Below are 26,823 nucleotides of genomic sequence, written 5' to 3' on the forward strand. Positions count from 1 at the left end.
AGCTCTTGTCATCTCTTTTTCGTAGTCTCATAATACGAAATAATATTACCCTGTGTTTATATTGAATATTCAATTTCGAAACGTTTCTTCCGCCACGCGAATCGAATATTTATTTCGTTTAAGGGAAAAATATTTTTTACAATGGTCTAGACACAAAAATTGTAAAATATTTATCTTAGTTGGATCTTATGTCAGAGAGGCTATCGAAAAAGATTCTAATTTATTACAGACAAATATATATATAAAATAAAAATATAATAGATCCGATTTTTTTAGACAATTATTTATCTTAATAAAATTGTATCGTAGTATCCAAAATATAATTGACAGAAATTTTATCAAACAAACACAATTAATATTTGTATAACGGGAAATCATGATGACACGTTCCCGTTCATTGCAACGATTGCATATGAAAACAAACTTTCTTCCTCGAAGGACAACGATAATGCATTGACGATAATAACTGGGAGGACGCCCACGATGGCCTTGTCAGGTGCGTCAACGATGTTGTTTAATATACATCTCCAGAGAAATGAGAGAGAAAAGAGAAAGAAAAAAAAAGCAACTACTACTACTACTACTACTACTACTACTACTACAATAACAAAGAAAAATAACTCTTACCATGCGATCATTCAAAAAAATTTCACTCGTGTAGGTAGAACCTGTAAGTAACGTCGTTTAAAAACGCGTAGAAAACTTTAAATATCACACGAGGATTATAAGCTTCATTGAGAATAATCGATCGTACTTTACTGTACCGTACCCCGTATGGGATCATCCATTTTGATTTATTTAATTCTTGTAATAATAAAATGTTCTCTCGGTATATACGAAAAATAAAAAACTAAATATAATATAATCAATCTAATGGTGATCTAAAAAAAGAAAAAAAAGAGAGAGAAAAAATAAAAAATCAAGTAAACGTATACGCGTACCTACACGTAGAATTTCAGGCAAAAAAAAAACAGGATTCCTCTCTTCTAAAGGAATTTATTCAGATAAGAGAAGAATGCGTTATACGTATACATTATGCATAATATTGGGCTTAACGTTACGTAGTCGGTTGGGTATATGTGTGTATCCATATATATATATCTATATTATACGTGTGGTATACGTAGACAGAAAGAGAAGAAGAGAAAGCTATAGGTAGGGTATAGAGAAGGATAGAATGATTGAAATAAAGAGAAAGAGAGAGAGAGAGAGAGAGAGAGAGAGAGAGAAGGAAAACGGTATCGCAGGGTTACGTATTGATCGTCTTTCCCCGATGCATGGGGGTGGCTTCTCGCGGCAACCAACCCCATAACCAACGGGAGCGCCATTACAGTACCATGGATCGCACGGGGTTGATGCGTCGGTGGCGACGTAACTTCTGAGGCCTTGCCAGCGGGGTGGAGCAAGGGGGGGAGAGGGTAGGTAGGGTGGGAGGGAGAGAGGTAGTTACGAATGAATATGAGAGAGAGAGAGATGGATAGATGTATGGAAAGATAGATAGAGATGGATATAGATGGTTAGAAGGTAGGGAGGTAGGTAGATGGGAAAAAAGAGAGAGAGGAGAGGGGGGAGCAGGGGGGTTCGAGGAGGGTGCACGATGAACGTGCACGTCGTAGAGAGAGGCAGCCAAGTTATAGAACATTATACTGACAGAAAGCTCTGTGTGCTCCGTGCCGAAGCTTCCGGGCAAGAGCGCAAGCTCCGTAATACTCTTCTCGTTGTTTACATCCGTCCCACGATACGATACGATACGACACGTACAACCCGCACAAAGAAAAGGCTAGCTAGCGTGTTCTAGGAACACGCGTGGATCGAGAAAAAGAGAGAGAGAGAGAGAGAGAAGAAATAGAAAAAAAAAACGAATATAATTATCAATTTTTCGTTGGTTGTTTGATTCCTCGCTTGTTTGCTTGCTTGCTTCCTTGCTTATCCGGGCTTGCTTTTTTGAATCAAAGTGAAATAAAATTAAAGGGAGGGAAGGAGAGAGAGAGAGGGGAATTATTTTTGTCTCGAGGTCGTTTCTCAAGCAGGAACACACTCGAAAGTACCCCAACAGGCCCATCATCCGTCGACTTGCCCATGGCAAGCGTCTGCATCGTTTAATGGACGCGTGAGTATCCCATTACAGTCACTTATATTGTTATCTCGGTCTATTTTTCATTTATTATATCAGTAATATATTTGTTGTGTGTAATATATTATATTATGATCGTTCGCGTAGTTTACCCGCATTTTTATTCTTTTAAAAATATAATATATATATTCTTCGATGTTCTTTGTGTGTGTTCCTTATTTTCTATCTGTTTTTCATTTCAAAAATTTCCCGGTGCTTAAAAGTGCGCACCCTATCCATTCCGTCCCACCATAACGCGTCGTACGAATTTCTGTCGAACGTAAAATTTCGGATGATTGAGAAATATACGCGATTAGGGTAGAGAAAGATTATGGTTTTATTTTTGTGACAGACCACTACCACCATCATCATCATCATCATCACCATCACCACCACCATTCTCTCCTTCTTTCATCTTACCGTAGCAGCTCTGATCATTTTCCCGCCTTTCTAGAAAATAACGCGCACTATTTACAACAACGCGTATTAGAAATCTATCGATTAAAAGTATTTCTGATTTCTCTTTCCCTCTTATGGCATGCCTAAAGATAAGACAAAGACGAGTTTATCTTCTCACACACTCTCACTCTCTCTTTCTTTTTCGCTTTACTTTTACACTTTCTTCCTATTTTTTCCGTTCTTCCCCCTTTATCGCACGTGTTTCTTTTTTTTTTTTTCTTATTTTTTTCAAAACGATCGAATCGAGCCAATTAGAGAATTCTTGGTTTGGCTTACGATCAACTCTGTTGTTGTTGTTGTTGTTTAACGCTTTTCCTTTTTTGCGTGATCGTTAGAAAAGGAAAGTAAAAAAGATCAAACGAGGAAGGTGAATAATTAATCGATCGGACGAGACGCTCTTGCTTTTTTTTTTTTATATTTTTTTTTCCTCCCTCCCCCCCTTTTTTTCTTCTTCTGCTGCTGCTCTTGCTTTTTGTTTTTTGTGTGTGTGTGTGTATTTTATTCGCTTATTTTGTAACGTTTAGTGGTCAGTGACTTTCCGGGGAAACGATTTCCATGCAAACCCTCCTTATCGATTTTCAAGCTGGTCGCGTGTGTCACACGCATCGTCGTCAGTAGCCATAATAAGCGGCCAATAATATTACGAGCAAGTTCGATCACCTCCCGTTCTAATCGTTTAGAAAAAAAATAGAGAGAGAGAGAGAGAAAGAGAAAGAGGAAACCAGTTTATCGTTGATGAACATTTATCAAACAAACCTTTCACAAATGTCGGAGATTTCAATGATCGAATTAATATTACATATCTTACATTTAAATATTTCACGTGACCATAGAAACACGATATCGATTTAGATAATTAACATAGAAATATGTATATATGTATGCTTAATGGGTTTCTTTTATTCTTCGTAGAAAAAACCTTGAACTTATCACGCAACGGTGTGTTTTGCGCGTCGCGACTTAAAAAGTAAGATTTAGGTCGAGAAAAATATATAAAACTCTGTGTTCCGATCGTTTTATGCTGGTATAAGCACACACACACGCAAACACATATAATATATAGCAAGTGCGTTCACCAAAGCGTGGCATTGAACCGAAATGGAAGTTGGCCATGAACAGGGAAGAAGAAAAAGGGAAGCGTGTCCGGCCTCGTAAATCTTTTTTTTATTTTACCTTCTTCTTTTCTTTTCTTTTTTTCTTGTCCTCTCTTTCTCTTTCCTTTAAACACGACGCACACGTACACGCACAAAAAACCCACATAGAAATATTCTTTTGACATCTTCCCGTAACGCAATAGCGAAAAGAACGGGCACGATCCAACACCGAACTTCAAAGAACAAAGATTCGGTGTTTGAAAGTCCCTTAGGAAAAAAAAGAAAAAGAAAAAGAAGAAGAAGCCGGAACTGGTTCGCTTTCGGTTCTCTTCTTCTTTGTTCGTGCTCACGTCTCAATTCGAGCGAATAACGAATCGGGGGGGGGGGAAGTTTAAGGGGTAAAGAAGAGAAAGAAAAAGAAGGAAAAAAGAAAAAACAGAAACTATAGGTTAGTTAATCTCGTTGGTAAAATAATTGTTGACCAATAATAATATTACATCGTCGTTGATTATGTTAAAAATTTCTTTGAACGATAACAACAAATTAAAATACGTCGAGTGTGTTTTATTAAAATCAACAATTAGAAAATCCTAATAAGATTCGTATGAATGTATTATAATATAGATACAGGTATTCGTTACACCTTTCTACTATCGGTTGTATTACCGATATTCTACAAGCAAGTATAGTCGAGAGAAAGGATTATACCTGGCAACACGAAGGTGTCGCGAATACACCACCACCGATCTCTCACACGCACGCATGTATGCATGCACGCACGCAAGAAGGTACGAGATTATTCGCGCGCGAATCGTCGAACGTGTCGCATCTCTCGCGTTTATGCTCTCTTTCTCTAACATAATTAACGTTATTTCATCGTCATTTAAATGATACTTTCCCCCATTAACTCTAATGGGGAAGGGAGGGAGGAAAGAGAGATATTTTCAATTGGTGTATAATTAACGTTAACAAAACTAAAAAGGAGTAAACGTATATGAATAAAAATTCGAATAAAAGTCGAAAAGTGTGTCGTGAAAGTGAACCACACCTCTCCCTTCCGATGACTATCATTGTATGATTTTTCTTCTTCTCTTTCTTTTTCTTTCTTTTCATCAATCTTTATATTATCTTTCTCTTGATTTATTACTTTCTATCTCTTTTTTTCTATTATTTGTGCGCGGAACAAAAATTCAAATAAATTCGAGGAACGCGATGGAGGTAAGAAGGAAAATGAATATAACCGATACGTGTGTCTGTGTGTGTGTTGTTTCTCTCTGTGATATACAAAGTGCACTACGCGATAGTTAAATGCATAACGTTCGTTTTTGTATTCCCTTTTTCTTTCTTTCTTTTTTTTTTCCTTGTATTTTCCTATTGTTTACCTTTGCAGTTGCATATGTCGGGTACCTCTCTTCTTATATGTGCATTATATAGGAAGAGAAACATAGTTGATAATACGTAAGCATCCATTGTAGATCACGACAATGGACACCCGTCCTTCGTTGAACGATCATCTCCCAGTTGGCAACACAGAAGGTACCGTTGCCATGTAAAAGAAAAAATTCAAAGAACAAAGTTGACGTATTTAAAAACTTAATAGATAAATTACGTATTACATACATAATCGTATGCATTTTCAATTTGATTATTATACATCCTACGATCTTTCCCATTTTTTTTGTTTCGCAATATTTCGAAAAGAAAAAGAAAAAAAAAAAGCATTGATAGAAATATTTTCATTTCGTTTAGAGATATTAATCTCGTCTCTCGAGAGAAGAGAAGGGAAGGGAAGGGGTATTAATCATAGGCGTTGGGTGAAAAACATGAAAATAATTAGTATACACGTCTAGAAATAAAAGGATAATAAAATTGAAAAATCGTGCTTATGCATTCGTATCAAAATTCTTTATCTCATACTTATACGTAATGAGATAATAAAGTGATGGATAGATTAAAACTCGTCAAAATGAAACAAAATAATTAATACACCCGAGAACCGTTGATGATACAATTATAACATTAATAAACTAATTGAGATAGGACGTGTAAAAGAAAAACAACGAAGTGTAGATTATAATTGAATCGTAATTGAATTATCGACACAGAAAAGGAAAAAAAGAGTATTATTTTTGTGTTATTTATTCTTACTCCACCCCTTTCGAATTTGAAGGGAGGAAAAGCGTATTATATATATAACAATAAAATATTTGACATTAAAAAAAAGGAAAGGAGAGCAAAAACAAATGTAACTAACTTGTACTCCCACTACACCATTCAAGGGGTAGCATAATTCTTTATTTTGGTTATGAGAAGCGTCGCTATTTCTCTCTCTCTCTCTCTCTCTGTGAATCTATTTCTGTCTCTGTTACCCTAACTGTCTATAGTATGATGACCGGTCGATGGCGCGAGGGTGGTCGTCGCGACGCCGACGCCGACGTCGCTGGGGGACGCTCACAGGTGGTCGCCACGCAGTCTGGCCGTGTTTCGTGTGCCGACTGCACCACCGACTTGCTGCTACTGCACCAACCACCGCTTCTATTGCTATTTCATACACACACACACACACACCACCACCACCGCGAAGAGTAGAGTAGTTGCCTCCTTTTTCGAGGTCCCCGACCGGATCGATCCGCGACCATACTTCCGGCTTCCGTTTGTTGTGACGCCAAGTGCAATCCTAGGGAGAACCTTTAACCTCTTTACCACCCTTATTTACACGTTTCTTCTTACTCTTTCTTTTACTCTGGATACGCGTACGTCTACCAAGTGTATATTTGTATATGTGTATGTGTGTGTGTGTGTGTTGACTACCAACGTTTTTATACACCCCTCAACCCCACACCCCCTCACACCACGATTCTTTATCTTTCACGTAATTCCACTACGCGCGAACTTCTTCTTCTACTCGTCTCGTTTTTATGAACCTTTTTGTTATTTCTTTTTTTTTTATACATTCCTTAATTTTTTCCCTCTTCACTTGTTCATATCGATTTATTTTGAACGATCTACTAATACTCGGATAGATTAATGTTATTAATAATACATGTGCGCGAGTCTCGTTATGTGATTTTCGATCGGAACGAAAGTGGAACTTCGTCGAGATACGCTCTGGTGAGCTTTTGATAAATTTGTGTGTGTCTATATGTGTGTGTGTGACTATGTGCATTTAAAAACATTATATAATTTATTTCCGATAATTATAATTGATATTTCATTGTGAAAATATCAAACACGTAAAAGAATAGTTAATTTTTCTTTTATACAGAAATAGCAAATTGATCTTTCAACGATCGAAGTTACCTGACCAACATACTCGAGGAGTTCTACCTTATCGTACCATTGGTGGGTAGGCGTTGGTTGTTCGAGAATAACCGTGGAAAATAGTGGATAAGAGAAGTTCTCTTTCATCCCTCTCTCTTTCTCACACACACACACATACTTACACATTTTCTTTTGATATATATTAGTCGGCGAACAACGTCTACGTCCTTACAAGAGTGTAGTTCGGTCGCGTGCGCGCGTGCGCTTTCCAGCAGCTCGTGTAGTAGTAATACGTGTTGCTCCGGTGACATAATGTAACCTACATTCGGTACGAGCATAACGCTTCCTCTTTTAATTAACAATTGTAGAGTACCTTTTGTTGCAATTAAATGAACACACGTTTAATAACGAATATCATTCAGATATTTCTTTTTATTTCTACGTTGATCAAGTTTTTCGTATAAAATTTTAGTGCGCGTCTACGATTGACGATTGTTTTATTCGAACAAACAAATAAATAAATAAATAAAATAATGAAATGAAAATTACCCGCGCGATCGGAGATATTATTAAAAAGAAATTAAATCGAGGATTACTTTTCGAATAGAAAAAAAAAAAAAGAGATCAAAGGACTCAACGACGGGGGTAGGTGGTGATCCTCCTCTTTCGCTGATCGATAAATTACAAAAAAAAAAAAAAGTGATAACTAAAGGGGATTTCTATTAGAAAACGATGTTTGAAAGCTCAGCCGTTCGAAATGGTCTACCGGCGAGGTTATTGATCGCGAGAGTTAGCACACTTTCGAGCTCGCGGCCTTCCCTGAAAATTATAACACGAGATTCCACGTTCCGCGGGAAAATCTATGAAGGTATGTGGACCGCAAAATAATAGTGGAAGTAGGTGGAGGTAAAAATAAACCGAGGATGCAAGCAGATAAATATATTTCACGGTGAAAATTTATCAAAACTTGTCGGGGTGGGGGATGGATAAAACTAGTTGAAAAAGTTTCAGTTCGTTCGTTCGTTCGTTCGAAAATAAAAATGAGAGAGAAAAAGAGAGAGAAAGAAATTCGTTGTTAAACTGATTGTGATATTATACATCGAAGAGTTTGCATCTCGATTTGATCGATCGATGAAAAAAGAAGGAAAAAGTGAGAAAAGGGTACACGTATAGGTATGAAGAATATTGCAATCCAATAACAACAATAATGCATTTATTTTCTCTCTCTCTCTCTCTAGTTTTCTCTTTCTAAAGATTTTGATCGGTGTTTTCCCCCTTTTCACCGCGCGTTCGGAAACGCGAATATTTATTATCTCGCGTGTGTGGCCCTTTTTCGATCGATTCGGTTTTCCTCTCCATTTCGCATTGTTGTCAGCGCCAGAAAAAAGAGAGAGAGAGAGAGAAAAAGAGGGAAAAATAAAGAGAGTGAGTGAAAGGGACGGAGATTAGGGAGGCGAGTGAGATTGAAAAGAAAAAAAAAGTAGTCTGATTCCGCTTCCGATCGAACAAACGAGCCAGCGAATGAGCGAATGAACGAACGAACGAACGTCGCGACGTGGAGATTGAGAAGGAAGAAGAAAAGGTAGAAATAATCCGAATTTGTCGAGTGAGCTCACACGTGCGACTACCGACGACATTGGTTGGTTGATTCCTCGTAGTCATTCGTTCGTGCGCGCGCGTGTGTTCGTGTCATACACGTGAATAGAAAACGAGAAAGAAAAAGGCAACGAAGATAAAAAAAGAAAAAAAATCGCTGGGAGAATAAGAAGAAGAAGAAAAAGGGGAAGAGAAAGGACCAGGTGGATGTGGGGGGGGTGGTAAGAGGAGAAAAGCATCGAAAGCAGAATAAAAAGGATGGGTGAGGGGGAGGGAAGCAAAGTATCAACCTCGTCGTCTGGGTTGGTGGTACATATACGTGAATCCGTGATTAAAGCCGGTGTTGCCGACGAACTCGCGGATTTCTAAATATATAGAAAGGGAGGGCTTGCACGCGAAAGCTTTTCTGAGAGCTTCCAGTGGGTAACGCGCACTGCTTACGGATAGGTCGGTTATTATCTTCCCCCCATTTTCTCTTTTCTTCATTTTAGTTCTAAAGTATCTTCGCCGTGTATCCTTTTTTCTATTTTTTTTTTCTTCTCCTCCCCCTCCCCGCCAACCCCCCGTCATTTATAATCAAAAATAGAAAATATATATTATATGTATACTCTAGTATTTTAAATGGTCAACGATATAGTCAACGTTGTATTGTCAAATCATTAAAGTCAAACTTCGTGGGAGTTACGTTTAGTAAAATTCATGGAAAAAAACGTAAAAATCGGATAAATGGTAAAAAGAAAACGCATTGTTCGTAGAGAAGTGTTTCGAACCCGTATAACAAAAAGAGAGAAAGATTAAAGAGATACTTATAGATTGATTATACAAATTTTGTTGATGAATACATTTTCATCAATGGTTTATTCCCAAATTCGTATAGATATATTCAATTTCGCGCATCCCCATGTTATAATACACAAAAATACTCTTGCCCGCAATTATTATCAAACGATCAAAGATATTTTTCTATAGAGAGTGAATTTTCTCACGGTGCAACCGTAACTTCTCTCTTCCGTGTTGTTTTCTTTCACCGTGGTAGCCTGGGGCCAACCGGAAGATCAAAAACACGTTGATAGAAGAGTACAGTGATGACTAAAGAGGAGAAAGGAAGGAAGGAGGAGGTGGTAATGGTGGTGATGGTGGTGGCCTGTCTGTCTACCTGTCTGTCTGTCTGACTGTCTCTTTTTTACTAGCAAACGAACAACGACAACGTTTAATACATATGATACTTTGTATGAACGAAACGAAGCACGTGACACACGTATTCGAACGTGTGTCGATGGTAGCGCCATGTTTGGCGATCTCAGCTATGGGGAGAGAGTAAACAGCAAACAACCTAGTACGACCACGATGATTCTTCCTTCGGTCTCCAGTACCAAACCGATCGCCTTTCGATCCTTCCTTTTTACCGATCGCTCGTTGCTTCGTTCGTTCTTTCAACTCGATAGATCGATTAATCGATAAATAGATCGTTCCGATCAATCAAATATTATAATCGTCGCGATAAACAAAGTTTCTTTCGTTTCGTTTCTTCCTCTACCTTTTTTTCTACGAATATATATATATATATATGAACAATTTGATCGATTGAGTTTGCAATGCGATGGATTCGGTGACTACTACTAGTACGTAAGATTTTTTTTTCTAATCTAACGATAAGTACTTTTTTATTTTTATTTTTTTATAGATAGAAAATTTCTCCTCGTCACATTTCATTGTTCGAACGATTAATCGATAAAATACATGACAGATGTTTTATATTAGGTTTAATTGTATTTATTATTTGTTGCCGATAGTAAACGCGATTGTTTTTCACCTTACGAAAAGAGATTTTCCTTGATCTTTTGATAAGAACGAAGAAGATTGGTTCACGACCTACTACTACTTACTTACTTACTTACTTACTTACTTCTTCTGATTTTCTATACTTCCCCTTTAGGCTTTTTGTTCACGAGTACAAGTGAATTTGGTCGATCGTAAGATATCAAAAGATACCTAACTCGTAACTCAATCTTGATCGTGTTTGCCGACTTTGACATCTTACACAGAAGTTCCTACTACTCAGGATTGTTCAGAGTAATTTAAGTGGTGCCTTGTGTCCCTGTCCCATCGCCAAAGTAATTTCGAATCGTATTCCGTTTCAAGATAGACGAGGAGGGATCCTATTCCCTCCACCAATCCATCTTTATTTACAACCGATCGAACACGCTGACATCCATTTCGACGATCTTTTCTCTAGCGATCGCAATTTCTCTTTCTAAGAGAATGGATTATGGAAAGTTTTTCTACTTCGCGGACTCTCTAACGATCTATTCAGGATCACGCGATCAAAAATTATAATATATTTATTTCATATATTTATTATTTATTTTTAATATTCAACAACTATACCTATACTTTTTTTAAAAAGTCAAATTATTCTGAACAAAAATTATTCGATGTTGGAAATGTGTGTATTCGTTGTCTGTGGAACCCCTATCCTCCTATTTCAAAGATTATTAATTCGAATTTATTAACGAATTGACAACATTTTTCAGATCGTCAGAGGATTAACGACTCTGAAGAGATGCAACGGTGTCCATATCTCCACGAGATGAAAGAGCGTTTGCTCTCACAACCGACACCGACAGACAGTTTAGACATGGAAAGACTCGACGGTGGTACTCCCGTAAAGGAGGCAAATCTCCATAACGATTATCCTGCACACACAAATCCTGGTGTTATACCTGATCCACCGGAAATGCCTCCGGAATCGTTGATCGGTACCGTTGTCAAGGTATTTTTTTATATATTTTAATAATTAATTATGAACAAACAGATTTTGCTATCAATTAAATGAATATTATCTGATCATGTTATTCGATATTTTTTTTTGTAGCTCAACTCAGATGGTTACGGATCTCACACATCGCCGGCTCACGCGAGGCAACCCTTGGTCCCACAAAATGCAAACAATCAACCCCTTTGCCTCACCCCAACGCACACCGGACCTTCGAATGGCATGTTGCCAAAGAACGCCAAGTGAGTAAAATGACTGTTTTCTACGAATACCTACGAGTAGGTGTATATATATATATATATATATAATACATGGTTTGCGTTGAGGATGATTATTCACGAAGAGAATAAACTATGCACACTGCGAAGAAACGTCGCTTGGTTGAAAGAAATGTCTATAGTAATTCAAAATTTTCTATTCGTATATTTCTTTCAATGTTAACATTTTCAATCGATGGAATATTATTATTACAGATACCAACACGCGTTTGATGCGAGTTTCTTTTCAGTGTACCATCATTCGTGTTCATTATCAATTTACTAGGATCGAAGTTATGGAATGTATTACGAGAGAAGATGATTAAAATGTTTACAAAGAAAGAACATTTTTCGTGCCGTTAACGGACGATAGAGAGGAACGTTCTTTCTTTTTTACCAAGGAGTTATAAACGAGATAGTTGACTGGTATGTGGTCTTAGAAAGATATATTACTTAGCCACGTGGTAGGTAACATGGAAAAATACCTATCGAAATTCAAGAGCATTTTTTATCGCTATCACGAATGGAAAGAAGTTTTCTGGTACACCACCACCCAAGGGATAAAACTGAAAATAGTCCAGTATAACTTCCTTAAGCCAGTCGTGCATTTTACGATCTCAGCGTACAAGTTAAAGCATTCCCCCGTTACGATTTTAGTAACACGCTAATTATAGACTTACGACTTATGTTAGTCTCGAATTTGCTATCCAAAGGGTGTTCCCTATTCTTGCGAGAACTAGTAGATTTTATTTACGACTTTTGCTAACTCCAGATATATATATATAGATTATAATATAGTACGTGAGTATGTTGGATGTACTTTTTAACTCATCATAAAAGTAATTTTTTGGTTGATCAAATACACTGTTATAAGAAAAAAAAAAAATCAAAAGATTAGTTTGGTGCTCAAAATTTGTCAACCTACTCTCGTATATATTATATAATATTCATCTATTATAAAATAATATAATATAATCTATGAGATAAATACACTAATCTAACAATTAATTATTCAATACAAAACATATATATATATATATATATGGAAAAGTTTGCGAATTTGAATAATTCATAATTTTCTTATAGAATCTCGTAGGATTCGATTGATCATAGGATAAAACCCAAGTATCTATAAATACTATATCGTGTATAGTATTACATAAATAGAGTACGATTTCACGCGCGATAGTAATAGAAGTCGAATGGTGTCGTTATCGAGATCATCGGACGTGTTCTAATACTGCAAGGACGATCTCCAACTTGGATTTATTAACTGTTTGATCTTCAAGCTCGTGTGTTTGTCCTTAATTAAATACTTGATTTATACACGAAATAAGTCGGTCATAATTATTATTCGTTTGTTGCAATCTTTTACTATTCCCCCCTCTTGTTTTAATTCTTTTTATTTTTTTTTTCTTGGTCAATTAATTACGATTGACGATATCATATATTATGTTATACCGACATACAACCAACCAACCAACCAACCAACAACGATAAACATATCGATTATCGTTCCATGAAAACTTGCTAAGGTCTGTTGCAAAAATCAATTACATCGTCATCTTTAATCTCGACGACGACGACCATGATATCCTCGTATTAAATACTTCCGCCGTTGAAGAGAACAAGAAAAAAAAAAACGAATCTGTGTCAAGTTGTAGAAAAATGTTTCTAAGGACGTTCGAAAGATTCTTTTCGCGCACGTTAAAGCGAAACATGTAATACGATTTTTATCTCTTTTTTTTTTTTCTCTTTTCGTATATCACATTTTTTTTTACATCTTTCTTCCCTCCCCTTCCTCTTTATCCTTTTACGTCTGTCATCCCTTTCCCAGCGCGATATTCGACGAAGGTGTTAAAAAAAAAAAAATGTGTTACCGTTTAAAAGCTAGAACAGTATTTTTTCGAGCAAGGCAACAAAATATGGGTGAAAGAGAAAAAGAGGGAAAGAGAGAGAGAGAGTAGAAAAAAAATAAACAAAACTTTTGTCCATTATCTTTTAGTATAAAATATTCGGATGGGTATTATTTTTTTTTCTTTTGCATATATTTTATTTTATTTTTTCAATGACCTCTCCCCCGATGGGTCCGGGAGCTTAGTTCTAGGGACACGGAATCGTGGCAGCACTGCGACCGACAGTCGAAATCAATACTCGTAGTGCGTGAGCCTTGTCTCTCTCTCTCTCTCTCTTTCTCTTTCGTAATCCTTGAAACGCGATATTACGAGGTATAGAAGAAAAAAAATGTCCATGTACATGGGTACTATACGATAATTTACAATCCACAAACTAGATTACACCACTATGGTAGTACGATTACAGAGGGGTCTGTTACATTATAATTACTCATGACAGTGGTATAAATATATATATACATATATATCCGTCATTGGAGAGGGTTGCACAATACGGAAAAGTTGATAACGAGCTGGATAGAGATAACGACGTGGTCTTTGATTTCCGATTAACAAGCCTGCCACAGGATTTTCATATTGATATTACTTTTCTCTCTTTTCATTTCTTTTTAGTCATCTCCCCTTTTAAAGGTGATACGCTCGGGGGTAGGAAAAAAGTGAGTAACCTTTGACCGGGTAGGACGAGATGCAAGGGGGAAAGTGGGGAAAGGTGGGAAAGGAGCTAAAGGAATCTCTCGTTAAATCGATGTTTGAGGTGTCCTAAGGATATCAAATATCGTCAATATGGGATGGATATATCCGATGATGAAACGATAGCAAATGGAATCGGGTCGAGTTTGGTTGCAGCATGCATTCGCGAACGGGTCGCAACGATAAGAATTTTCTACGAGGGTAAGGTCAGTCACCTCGGTGGCAGGCAGCGTTATCGAGCGGGTCAGTGGGTCGCAGAAGCATGGAACTGTTACCCCCTTTACCTCTTAACGCCCAACACCCACCCACCCATCCACCCCCCACCCCTAGTAACTCTACTCGAATCCACCGCCTCATCCTGATTCCTACTAACGGCAGCACCCTCTTCTCTAACCATTTCGCGAGCAAGAAAAGAAAGAGAGAGAGAGAGAGAGATTTTCCATGATAGGAAGGAGGAATATAACGACTAACTGAATCGACTGGGATTGGGAGTAGTGGGGGGGTTGGGTTGAATGTTGTCGAGTTATCCGAGTTTTTCAAGAAATTCTCACGAGCTAGAAAACTCCTTAATGGAAGAAAGATATAGGGTGAAATCGAAAGAACTTTAGCTCTAACATTTTTTTTCCCTCCCTCCCCGCACCTTTTTCTTTTACACTTTGCTTTACCGAGTTACAATTTTTTATCCCGATCGTTTCTTAAACGATGAATAATATAATCGATCAGTATTACGTCATTGGCTGGTACACGATAATATCGAGAATACGAATTCGTTCTTTATTTCTTCGTGACAATCGATAATATCGAGTAATTATTAAAGAAGTTCCAAGAAAAAAAAAAAAAAAAGAAAGAAAAAAAGGGGGTTAAGATCAAACGTAATGTTCTAATGAATTCTTGAACGGTCTCTCTCGTATCTGGTGCTCGTAACACATTGATGAAAAGAACGAACGAACGAACGAACGAACTAAAGTCTATCTTTATTCTCTCTTATGTTCACGTATTTGCGTTAGTAGGCCGGATACATGTTAGAGAGACGCAACGCAACGCGTAGGTGAACATAGATAAAAAAGAAAAAAGAAAAAAGGGAAAAAGTGTGTACGACGAAAGTTGAAATCTCAATGCGACATTCATCGGGACAAAGAACCTCGGCGTATCTCCGGAGATATTCCAACCGAGCGTGGTTGAAAGAAGAACAAGAACAAGAAGAAGTAGAAGTAGAAGAAAGAAAGAAAGAAAAAAAAAAAAAAAAGAGAGAGAATGAGAATGAGAATGAGAATGGGAAGGAAAGAAAGAACGAAAAAACGAACGAAAGAGAGGAAGATAGAGGAAAAGATAAAGAGGGTGGTGGGTTGGTGGATTTCTCGATGGAGACCAACGGGATCCACCACACGAACCAGGGGTGAGTTGAGTTGAGTTGAGTTGAGGTGAGGTGAGGTGAGGTGAGGTGTCGTCGTCGTAGTCGTAGTCGACTCTCTCTCTCTCTCTCTCTCTCTCTCTCTCTCTTTTTCTCTCTTTTTCTCTTTATACCTAACTATCTATATAGAACGAAAGCTCACTCGTAGCTAGTGCGCTTGTGCAAGAAGCTCAAGTCTGCCCGGGAAGAGACCTCCCGGCTAGCCTCAGTCTCCGGGATGCTGGGGGCGGCGATCGTGATTCTACCCCCATTTCATCGTGTTCTGATAACATAGAGTCTGTCTCACTCGCTCGTTCACTCACTCACATTCTTTCTCTCTCTCTCTCTCTCTCATTCTCTCCCTTTCTTCATCGTTCTATCCTCCCGCATTCGCTTAACTTTATCCCTATCCTATCATTCTCTTCTTCTTCTTCTCACTCTCTCTATCTTTCTCTATTTTCATCCCCTCCGTGTGTATTCTCTACTCTCTCTCTCTCTCTCTCTCTTTCTCTTTCTACTTCGAATTCTGTGCCCCCTTGCGTGCTCTATCCCTTCTCTGTGTCTACGCTTCACACCCTTTTCCTCCGCCGAAGCCTGGGTGCAGTCACCGCGAGTACCTTCAACTAACCACCTCCAGCAGGTGAGCAGCCTTCTTCGTTCACGTCATTCGTATTTCCGTTCGTTCGTTCGTTCGTTCGTTCGTCCAGTCATTCTTTAAACATATTTACGTGACTGAAATTCAGATTGAACAAAAGTATAGTAAAAGAAAGAAAGAAAGAGAGAGAGAGAGTGTGTATGCTTGTGTTCTCGTTGTCATCATCATCGTCATCATCATTGGTATCATCGTCATCGTCATAGTCATCGTCATTGTTGTCATTGTCGTTGTCAATCATTCGAGCGAGATAGAGTGTACTTGATTCTTCTAGGTTGTTGAGAGAGGTTCGGTCGTGCGCACGGGATTTTCCATTAGCTCGTTCGACCAAGTGCGCGGGATCAGAGACACTTTCGTGATGTGTCCTTTCTCTTTCGTTTACCTCTCTCTTTCTCTTTCTCTCTCTCTCTCTCTCTCTTATTTTCCTATAATTTTCCATCTGCCTTTTTTGTCACTAACCCGCTCGTTTAGCCCTCATCATAATCATCATCATCATCATCGTGGTCCGCTGCCAGGCTACCTACAAATCCCTCTTTCTATGCACCCTCCCATAGAGAGAGAGAAAGAGAGAGAGAGAGAGAGACGCGTCCCTGTGTGCGCGAAAGGGTTTGCTCGGGAGTATCTCTCGTACCTTTCAGCCTCTCGCAACGCGTCTCTCTCTCTCTCTCGTCTCTTACCGAATTTTTTCTCTAACCACAAAATTATTTCTTTTCTTTTTCCTATTCCATCTTCCCTCCCCCCCACCTAGCTACCAATCGACCTAAGCAATCTATCCCCTAACCTCTAATAATAATTGTAAGAACGTTCTCTCACTTTCTAAAACGTAATTTTTTGAATCTTCTCTTACGTTCACATTTTTTAATTTTATTTCATATTATTTTATTCGTACAAATTTTCCCTTTCTCATGTATAATTCGATACATTTAAATAATAGTCGAGAGGCGTTCACCAAAATGGCGGCCTAATACTTCCTCTCAATCGTTCGATAATTTTCCTCTACATTTCCCATTCTCTCCTTCATAAATTATACAATAATCCTAATTATTCCCCCCATTACCATTCGATCATTTTCTTTTCAATGATTTTTAAAAACGAACGAAGAAACGCACGAACGGGGTATAATTAAATAAGGATCGTTAGGAACCGCGTGAAAGAGAAGAAGAAGAAGAAGAAGAAGAAGAAGAAGAAGAAGAAGAAAAAATAGTAGAAGAAGAAGAAGGCATTTACGATGGACGGTGGTGGTGGAGACTGTAAAGTCGCCACCGTGGAGGTAGAAGCAGCAGCCGCGGGTGACAACACGGCAACGCTTCCGGTCACGAGGCCTCTAAATCCGCAAAACTCACCCCCTAACGCGCAGGACAACGCGGAGAAGAACAACGCCGCTAATAAAGAAATGGAGCTGAAGAATGTACGATCTACGCCAGCGAAAAAGTAAGGAATATTTTTCCGGAAGAATGATGACAAAAAAAAGATAAATAAAACGGGGCGAATGGGGAGACTGGTAGGTGGGTGGGTGGTTGGGGATTATTTTAGATAAAAATAGGGATATAACACTTACGTTTTAGATCTCGATGATTTAGATCGAACATCGATGACGCGTGTTTAGATCCTTTAGTACGAATTAGTAATAAATAAATAGCTTGACATTAGGCTTTCATTTTTATTTTTTTACAAAATAATAATTTTCTATTCACCATAGTACAAATGCAAAACGCAATTAAATTTAAGTTCCTAGTTGCATTGTTACGCACGAAAAGAAAAAAAAAAAAGAAGAAAAAGGAATACGCGCGGAAAATGGGGGACAAATAATTGGAATGGTTTTTTCTTTTCGAAAAGAAAAAAATATATATATATATATAGCAATATAAAGTGCATCTGTGAACACAACACATGCATGTATATGCTAAAGAATCTTCTGGTTTTATCCGGTGTTTCTATTTATGACGTACTTCGTTAGCTCGTATGGAATGTATGTAGTACTTACATACATCGTTGACGTACAACAGCGGACGTACGTGTACGACATAACGGAGAACGTGGACTAACGCATACATTATACGTGCACGAGAAGGAGTATGCACTCATGCACGTAGAAGGAACCACCCTACCTCGAGGGAAACAACCGACCGAGCGTGACAAAGGAGATAGAGAAAGAGAGAGAGAGAAAGAGAGAGAGAAAGAGAGAGAGAGAGAGAGAGAGAGAAAGAAAGGAAGATGATACCGTAAAGAAGGAAAGTCGTCAGAATCATGAAACGGATTTATTTTGTGAAAAAAAAAAAAATAAAAAATAACTTGGTCTCGGATTTTGAAATGAAAATGTTGAAGCTTTTGATCATTGAAGAGTTTGATCATTCAATATCGTTAAGTGTGATTATCATAATCGTAACTAGAGCATGTTTTTTCTTCTCTCTCTCTCACTCTCTCATTCTTTTTTTTTTTTGTACTTTTCTCAACGACTGTACATAGTAAAGAATTCGTTTGAAATTCCACCGAGTCGGGTTTCTCGGTACATGTAAGGAAAACGAAGCAACGGGTTTCTTTTTCTCTCTATCTCTCTATATATATATATATATATTTTTTTTATTTATTCTCTTTCTCTTTTTCTCTTTAAACGAGAGAATCCGAATGTATTTTATCTCGTCACATATGTAGATCGGAGGCACACAACACCGAGCGTGACACTCGTGTTAAGCATGTACGCTTTCTGTGGCGTAGGAATGGCTTCTCGAATTACTCATAGTCGCAATAGCATTAACGTTGGTTCTCTACCAGCTTTAGCTTTTCTCTCAACTAACTCGTCAGTCTAGACGCGTTCTACGAAACGACGAGTGTGCTGCGGTGTGTCTTTTCGTCCTCCAGTGCAGTCAAATCTCAATCGTCTCCTTTTACATCATCCTATATCTCTGACAACTGTTAACAACGTATATTTTCAACAACGATGCATTGTTGCAAGCGTTCGCATATTTAAGAAAGGAAGGATTTAACAAAACTAAAGAAAGAAAGAAAAGAGAGAAGAGAAGAGAAGGAGGTGGAGAAGAAGGAGGAAGGTACAAGGAGGACTTACGAAGGGTTTGAATTTCGCTTTGGTGATGCTTTCGGATTAAAACGTAGAGAAAAGAAAAAGTCGTTGAAAGAAAAAGGACGAGAGAAATCGTGAGGAGGTCGTTGATATTCAAAGAATTGAAAGAAAGAGTGTGAGAAAGAAAGAGAGAGAGAGAGAGAGAGAGAGAGAGAAAAGGGGTAGAAAATGACGATCGAAGGGTAGAAATTTTGCGAGGGACAAAGATACTGGGCGAGGGTGAGTCGAGAGGACCGGAGGGAGAGAAAGAGAAAGAGAGAGAGAGAGAGAGAGAGAGAGAGGAGCTGAAAGTAGGTACTTCGAAATATCGACCGGTTGCCTGGACCACTCTCTGAGTCCGTACTATACACCACTGTTTCCACTTCCTAGCGTTTTCCTCGTTCACGAGTGGTAAAAAGGCTGTGTACTGATGATGATGTTGCTATTGCTGCTGCTCATCGAAAAATCCGCTGTCTTTTTAAGTTATTTTTTCTTTTTCTTTCTAATGTTTATCTTTTCTTTTCTATTTCAGAGAAATAAATTACACGAAGATATCAAAATTTTCTTACACGTATCGATCATGAATTGTTCTACTTCATATTATTAATTTCTATAACGAATAAGTTAACACACAAAAAAACTGGATAAAGTAATGATGACACTTTTTATAATAGATCAAATGATTTTTACGTAACATTTTAGATTACCGATGAAAGTATAAAAGATATATATATATATATATTTATGTCTTTTTTGTACACATACGACACATCTCGTTAAAATAAAATAAAAAGAAAAGCTCGTGCTGAAGGTTAATGCTTTTATTAATACGTGACACGCCTGTGCACTTTAAAAGAAGTCCTCTCTCTTTCTCTCTCTCTCTCTCTCTCTCTCTATGTCTTCTATATCTATTGCGATAGCCATCGAGTAAAAAGTGTCTGTGTCGAGTGTACGAGCTCGTGCGGAACACAATAAGGTCTGCGCCTCAACCCCTGAAATGCCACGGGGACAAAGGGTGGTTAAGCCCTTCTCTGGTCGAAGATGCACACCATACGACGTCGAGACTTTGCGGCCTTAAGTAGACGCGTCGAAAGTACGTTGCAGTTGTACTTGCGTCGATTATATCGATAAACGGATTTTTAAAAAAAGAGAACAAAAAGGGATTTTCTTGCGAGAGAAGAGGAACAAACAGAAGAAGAAGAAGAAGAAGAAGAAAAAGAACAAAAGAAAAAACTAGAACAAGACAATTAACATATACGAGGATAAAAATTCATTTTTAAAAAACGTGACGAGAAAAAGGAAAAGTAACAGTGAAGTGTCGTACCTTTGTTATCATAGTTTCGTTTCTTTTTAAAAAACGTGGAAACAAAAAAATATTAATCATAAATCATGGAGGTTGAAATTGTTCCTCTTGTGGAAAATAATACGACGGTCAATGGAACGAATTCGGTGCAGACTGTTAACAGTAGAATTCAGATGATCAAGAAAAAACGGTAAAGTAATTTTTGTTCGTCTAGCCATTAACGTAACATTATATAAGATGTTACCAGGTTGTAAACACGGTACCTGTTATGCAATATAAGGCTGCATCTTTCCTTTATTTAGAAAATTCTAATTTTACACCTTAGGTGAGGTGGGGTGTGTGTGTGTTATGCGTCGATCAGAGAAGCTTATACTAGACGCTGAGATTTCTTTTTTTTTTTTCTACTCGTTTTATTTTTTATTCTCTCTTTCATACCCCGCGAGAGTTCGTATACCTAATATCTATAGTTATTTCAAATTATTTCTTAATCACGCGCACGTTTTATGTCCTTTTTATTTTGTGTGTGTATCTAATAATATTTTTTGTTCGTGCTTCAGAACGTCGCTGTTCATCATCATGAGCTTCATCTACGCTAAATTACTGGTCGTTGTGTGTATCGCTTACGTTATAAGCGAAGTTGTAACACACAAATTACCGCTCTACTATTACGAAGGATTTTTCACGTATCTTTATGGTGCGAGCATACTCTTCCTTCTCTACGTATTCTGCTTCCTTCTACAAGAAAGCGCCTGCTGTGCGCGTGGCAGTGATACACCGCCGCCACCACCTAGGCCACAAAAACCACCCAAGGAGCAGAAGGATAAAAAGGATAAAAAGGATAAGGAACAAAAGGCTGCGAAAAACAAGAAAGATTTTCAGGTTAAATAATTTTTTTTTCAACTTTTTTATAAATACGGACACGCGCGAAATTTCAAAAGATCCGCGCCTATCGAATTAATTACTCGTTACTTCTTTTTTTTTCTTCTCTCTTTCTCTCTCTCTCTCTCTCTCTCTCTCTTGTTTTCTCTTTGCGAGGGATAGAAAGAGACAGAAATTGAAAGGGGGAGGAAGTGAGAGAGAGGGATAAAGACTCCTTTTAACGAGCTTGCCTATTTATCTTCGTCCGTATACCAAGAAGAGGAGGAGGCCGTTCTTTTTTTTTTGCTTCCTTCTCTCTTAGTTAGCCGAGAACCTACGTATTTTAATATTCATAAACTCTTTTGTGTTAATGCGAAACGTCTCGCGAGGAGATTTGATATTTATAGCACGAGCCGTTCCATATTCTTTTACCTTTAACAACGATCGTGCTACCTACCTACCTACACGCGTGTATGTATAATAAATTATTTGATTGTTTTGCATTCGTATTTTTAACCATTGGGAGTCATTTATTTGATTATATTTTTAAACGTCAAGAATCATGATGGAACGTGCGATAAAGATTGGAATGTTTTACGGGGAAGTTTTTATCGAGATCGGGCGTAATTGAATTGCACTCCTGCCAAAGAGGGACTCGGCGTTATGTGTGTGTATTTCTTTCTCTCTCTCTCTCTTTTTTTTTCTTTATCCTTTATTCGTATCGTTTTTCATCGGGATAACTCAATCAATCTTATTCTCGAGAGGTATAGCTTTCTGACTTGGGGAAAAAACATTTATCGTAGGATGCAGCAGACGTTGAAGCTGGCGTTGCAACGCGTGCTTTACGTAAACGAAAAACTTCGCAGAATGATCACAGTCATGGAAGCTTTTTCCTACGAATCGGTGCCATAGGTAAAAAAAAAAAAAAAAAAAGAAACAAAAGCATTACGTAGAATATTTTCATATCAATTAATATTTTTGTTAACATTTCACGTGTTAATTAGCATTCGGTTTGGGCACGATGATTTATAACGGATTGGAATTCGGAGCATTTTTCGAAGTACCACCGACCTCGCCCTGTTATCAAATACTTCAGGGTGTTAATCCAGTTCTACAAATGATTTTCACGTTCATGCAGATGTACTTTATCTTCATGAATTCCAGGGTAAGCGACTAAGATATTTATGTTTTGTAATAAAATCGATTTTTTTAATCTGACGATTTCTTTTTTTTCCTTTTTTCAATCAGTTGAACATTCATCGATTCAAAGTAATTGCACGATTCGGTTTGATGCACGTGGTCGCGACGAATCTTTGCGTTTGGATTCGTACATTGGTACTCGAGAGTCTTAAAGAGATAACGCAGTATCATCAACGATTGGGTCAAGAGGAAGCTGGAATTTTAGGTATTTTCCTTAACGTTCGTATCAAATGAAAAATAAAATAACAGATTAATATTGAACCGTCGATCGTTAACGTTTTTCATCGTAGAGAGTATCAAACAACATTCGTTAAGAAACGCTGGAGCAATCTTAGGCATGCAGCCTAGGGACATGGCCCAGTTACGAGAATCCCCGTTGCATTCGTTTGTAAAAACAACGTCGGTAGCTTCGACCTTGATACCGACAACAGCAGAATCCCTAACTCGAGCTATAAGAACTACTGTCAAAGCAATCCCAAGAGTAGCGCATACTTTATCTACAGCAGCTTCTACGGCTTTCATGACATCACCTAGTACAACGCAGAGTACAACCACCACCACTACCACCACTACGTTCTTGCCCAATTTGACGACTACAGCTGCTACAACGTTATCCACTTTGTTGACCACTCTAACTATAAGGAGCACTACTACAGAAAGAACGACTACCCCGAGTACTACGACATCGACTACAACACCGACTACCACCACTACGACTACAACAACGACCACAACCCCAGCTTCCATTTTATCAAACGCTTTCGGTGATTTCTTTGATTCCTTTCAAGCCGATACTAAGGATCAGGTATGTGTTTGATAAATTTGTTACAAAGAAAATATACAACAAAGAAAAAAACCAAAAATTGAACAAATTAGAACAACGTTAATATAAATGATTTCGTTTGATCTCAATATTTAGGTACATGAAGTATTTTACGTGAGCAACGCGACTAACAGCAGTGATTACTGGGGCCAGAATCTTGGCTTTTATGCGGAAGCTTTGACGGAGGATGGTACGATAACAAACTCATGTGGTCGCGTCAACATCATGGGGACTATCGTCCAAGACGCAGCACCCTACTTGTTCCCCTTCATTATCGAGTATAGCCTGATCGGCGCGGCTGTGATATACGTCATGTGGAAACACATCGGTAGACACCCACGTTGGCCTCATCAAGCGGAAGCTGATCTCGAGCGTCGTCTGGAAGTCATGCTCTCGAGAAGGGCGGTCGCCCTAGCTCATGCAGGTAATCGATTATAATTTATTCCAAGCACTCTTTTTCTTCTTCTTCCTTTTTTTTTTTTTACTACTTCTTGCCGAAGAGATAGCCGAGCTCGTAATAACGAGATCGACGTCTCTTACTCGAGCATGCTTTTAAACATGAAAAAAGAAAAAAAAAACAAACACGAATATGTAGGACACGCCAGAGTGGACTGCGTCGGGGCAAGCAAGGGTCTATTCTTTGGTCTGCTGTTACTGGTGGGTTCATTGATCTGTCTGATACTCTTCTTCGTGCTGATACACCACTCGGAGCTTGGACTATTGGCGATTTATCTGGCGGACGTTTCTCATTGCGTACTGATGGCACTCTCGATCGTCGCTATAATCGTCGGTTTCATACGCGTCCAAAGTCTCAAATTCAAGGCAGAAGAACAAAGCGATTTGAACGACATCCTATTACGCGTATCAGCATTCGGATTATTCGTCTATGCCGTATTCAGCGTGATCGCAGGCTCCCTGGCAGCGTTCACTCACGAACCAAATCTTTTGGTTATGGTGACCGGTCTACTATCGGTCTCCCAGGTCGTTCTACAAATGTTATTCATCGCCGATGTATCTCGTAGGCGGGTACATTTACCCGAACACGATCGAAGCAAACCAGGCCGTCAAGTGGTAACTTTCCTTCTCATTTGCAACGTCACAATGTGGGTCATTTATACATTCGAGATGCAAAAGGTCATCGCTAATCCCGTACAACTGGACTTCTATGGATTCCTCGCTTGGGCAATCGTTCAGAGAGTTACCCTACCTCTCTGCATCTTCCACAGGTTCCACAGTGCTGTTACGCTCGCCGAAATTTGGAAGACCAGTTACAAGGCACGACTCGAATAGGACAACGAGAATTATCACCTTGCTGGATTCGTTTTACGATTTCGGTTAGAGAAAGAAGAAAGAGATAGAGCAAGAGAATATCTGGAAATGTATTGGTAAATGGACGGAGGGAAAGAAAGAGAGAGAGAGAGAGAGATAGAGAGAAAGAGAAAGAGAGAGAGGAAGAGAAAGAGAGAAATAACTCTCACTCTTTCTCCCTTTTTCTCTTTTTCAAAACGGGAACGATGGATTATCCTTCGATCGAAATTATCCCTAAACCTATCGAAGCTAAGCTTCAAGATAAGAATGCGTACCTTTGTGACTCGAATTAAGGCTCGTTCCGATTGGAACTCTTACTTTTCTCTTCTTCTTCTTCTTCTTTTTTTTTTTTTTTGTCTATTACTTCTTTGTACTCTCCCTTACTTTGAACGTAGTTCATCTATGGAAGAAGGAACTTCCTCGATCGAGTATGTAACAACGAATATGAAAATATTTCTATTCGAAGACGATTGGAAAGGAAATAACACACATATACACATATACACACACACAAAATAACAAAAGTGTGGATATGGATGGAAAAAGATGGCAAGTTTGAAACGTTCGCATAGATTTTTTAACAATATTTTTGTTCTTTTCTTCCGAAGAGCGAAGGAATATGAAAAAAGGGAACAAAAAATGATTAATAAGATCACGGCGAAAATGAATGCCGAATTGAATATGAAGACAACAATTTAATGAAAATAAATAATTCCCTGTTTAATCGCGTTTCTCACTTTTAACGATCTCTACATACTGCCGCCAAATTTTTCTACTTTTATATATATTATATATGTACCTTCGTCATTCAGCACCAATGCCACTGATACCACCACTACCATTGCCACTACTACTACTACTACTACTACTACTATTAGTACTACTATTATTACCACTACCACCAATCAAAGCCCGTCATGCATCGAGATTATAGAGAAAACATGATAATATAAATATAATATATATAATTATTATACACACACACACACACACACACACACACACAAACAAATATATAACTTTTAATCTCGCGATTTACAATATCGTTCATAATTATCCAGTCAAAATCGAAGCCGCTCTGTGATATGAAAATGACCTCGTTTTAAATATTTTTTTTTTTTATTTCTTTGTATAGGGTATACAAAATTTGATTGTTCAGAGGCGTATTTAATTAAAACACACTCGTTACAAAAATAAATGAATCTTTCGAAAATATTCGAAACGATGCTCGGACTTTGTGAAAATTACGAGGAAAAAGAATCTCATTAGGTGAAATTTGTTGTAAGTAGTTAAGCGGAGAGGTGGGTGGGAGGTAAACACACTCGATGCAGGAATAGGGTCATTTAATGTTGCATTATGTTTGAAAAAATGAATCTTTTTGAGAGAAACAAAGGGCAAAAGAAGAAAGTAAATATAATAAATACGGTCGCAGGATATTTTCAGAGTCGTAAAGAACAATTTTCTTTTTTTTATTGTTAGAGTCGGACGTTTTTACGTAAAAAGCTAATTGCCGGCTAAAAGATTTCTCTTCTTTATTTTTATATTTATAATATTTATTTATTTATTTATTTATTTATTTCTTTTTTTTTTTTTTTGATGTATTCAAGTAATTACGAGAAGGTATTTTCTTAAATGGCTCATAATATAAATACAATGAACAAATAATGCAAGAATAAAGCCAAAAAAAAATAGCTGATGACGATTCGTTGCGTGCCGCGGAGTACAAACGACAAATTATTTTTAAGAATTCGTTTTAGAATCTTTTATCGAAGAGAAAGAGAGAGAGAGAGAGAGAGAGAGAGAGAGAGCTCGAAAAAAAAAGAAGGGAGAGAAAAACTACGAAAGATAATTAAAGAAGAAAAATAAAAGAGAACGAAATAATAATAATAATAATAATAATTATATAATAATAATATAATAATAATAAAGATTTAAAAAAAGAAAAAAGAGGAAAAAAAAAAATTAAGAAATATTTCGACACGCTCACCCTTTTAAAGTGGCTCCATTTTAAACGACACTCGTACTTATTTATAATGCACCTGCATTAGTTGAACGATTCGAGACGTTTT

General features: G+C 37.8%; 1 protein-coding gene across 5 annotated transcripts; it reads left to right on the top strand.

The window, feature by feature from the left end:
- The first annotated feature begins 1,644 nt into the window (after nucleotides 1-1,644).
- LOC106785537 lies at nucleotides 1,645-26,557 on the top strand. 5 transcript variants are annotated; one of them, XM_014746111.1, is made up of 10 exons: nucleotides 1,645-2,110; nucleotides 11,058-11,296; nucleotides 11,399-11,541; nucleotides 21,123-21,444; nucleotides 22,227-22,335; nucleotides 22,428-22,588; nucleotides 22,672-22,828; nucleotides 22,914-23,428; nucleotides 23,543-23,870; nucleotides 24,042-26,557. In XM_014746111.1, the coding sequence occupies exons 2-10, from the start codon at nucleotides 11,087-11,089 to the stop codon at nucleotides 24,734-24,736; spliced, it is 2,640 nt and encodes an 879-aa protein (XP_014601597.1). In that variant the 5' UTR covers nucleotides 1,645-2,110; nucleotides 11,058-11,086; the 3' UTR covers nucleotides 24,737-26,557. The 5 variants fall into 5 exon arrangements, with proteins under 5 accessions (XP_014601597.1, XP_014601598.1, XP_014601596.1 ...); XM_014746112.1 differs by lacking the exon at nucleotides 1,645-2,110 and adding an exon at nucleotides 6,142-6,777; XM_014746110.1 differs by lacking the exon at nucleotides 1,645-2,110 and adding an exon at nucleotides 7,271-7,795.
- Nucleotides 26,558-26,823: the final 266 nt, after the last annotated feature.

Source organism: Polistes canadensis, unplaced genomic scaffold (genome assembly GCF_001313835.1).
Source record: "Polistes canadensis isolate GaletaPanama2010 unplaced genomic scaffold, ASM131383v1 scaffold_52, whole genome shotgun sequence".
NCBI lineage: Eukaryota > Metazoa > Arthropoda > Insecta > Hymenoptera > Vespidae > Polistes > Polistes canadensis.

Excerpts from the sequence above, each read along its gene's own strand:
- LOC106785537 (XM_014746110.1), top strand. The coding sequence starts at position 7,660 with ATGTTTGAAAGCTCAGCCGTTCGAAATGGTCTACCGGCGAGGTTATTG. Across the intron at positions 21,445-22,226 it reads AAAACAAGAAAGATTTTCAG|GATGCAGCAGACGTTGAAGC; the intron begins GTTAAATAATTT and ends CATTTATCGTAG. Across the intron at positions 23,871-24,041 it reads GGTCGCCCTAGCTCATGCAG|GACACGCCAGAGTGGACTGC; the intron begins GTAATCGATTAT and ends ACGAATATGTAG.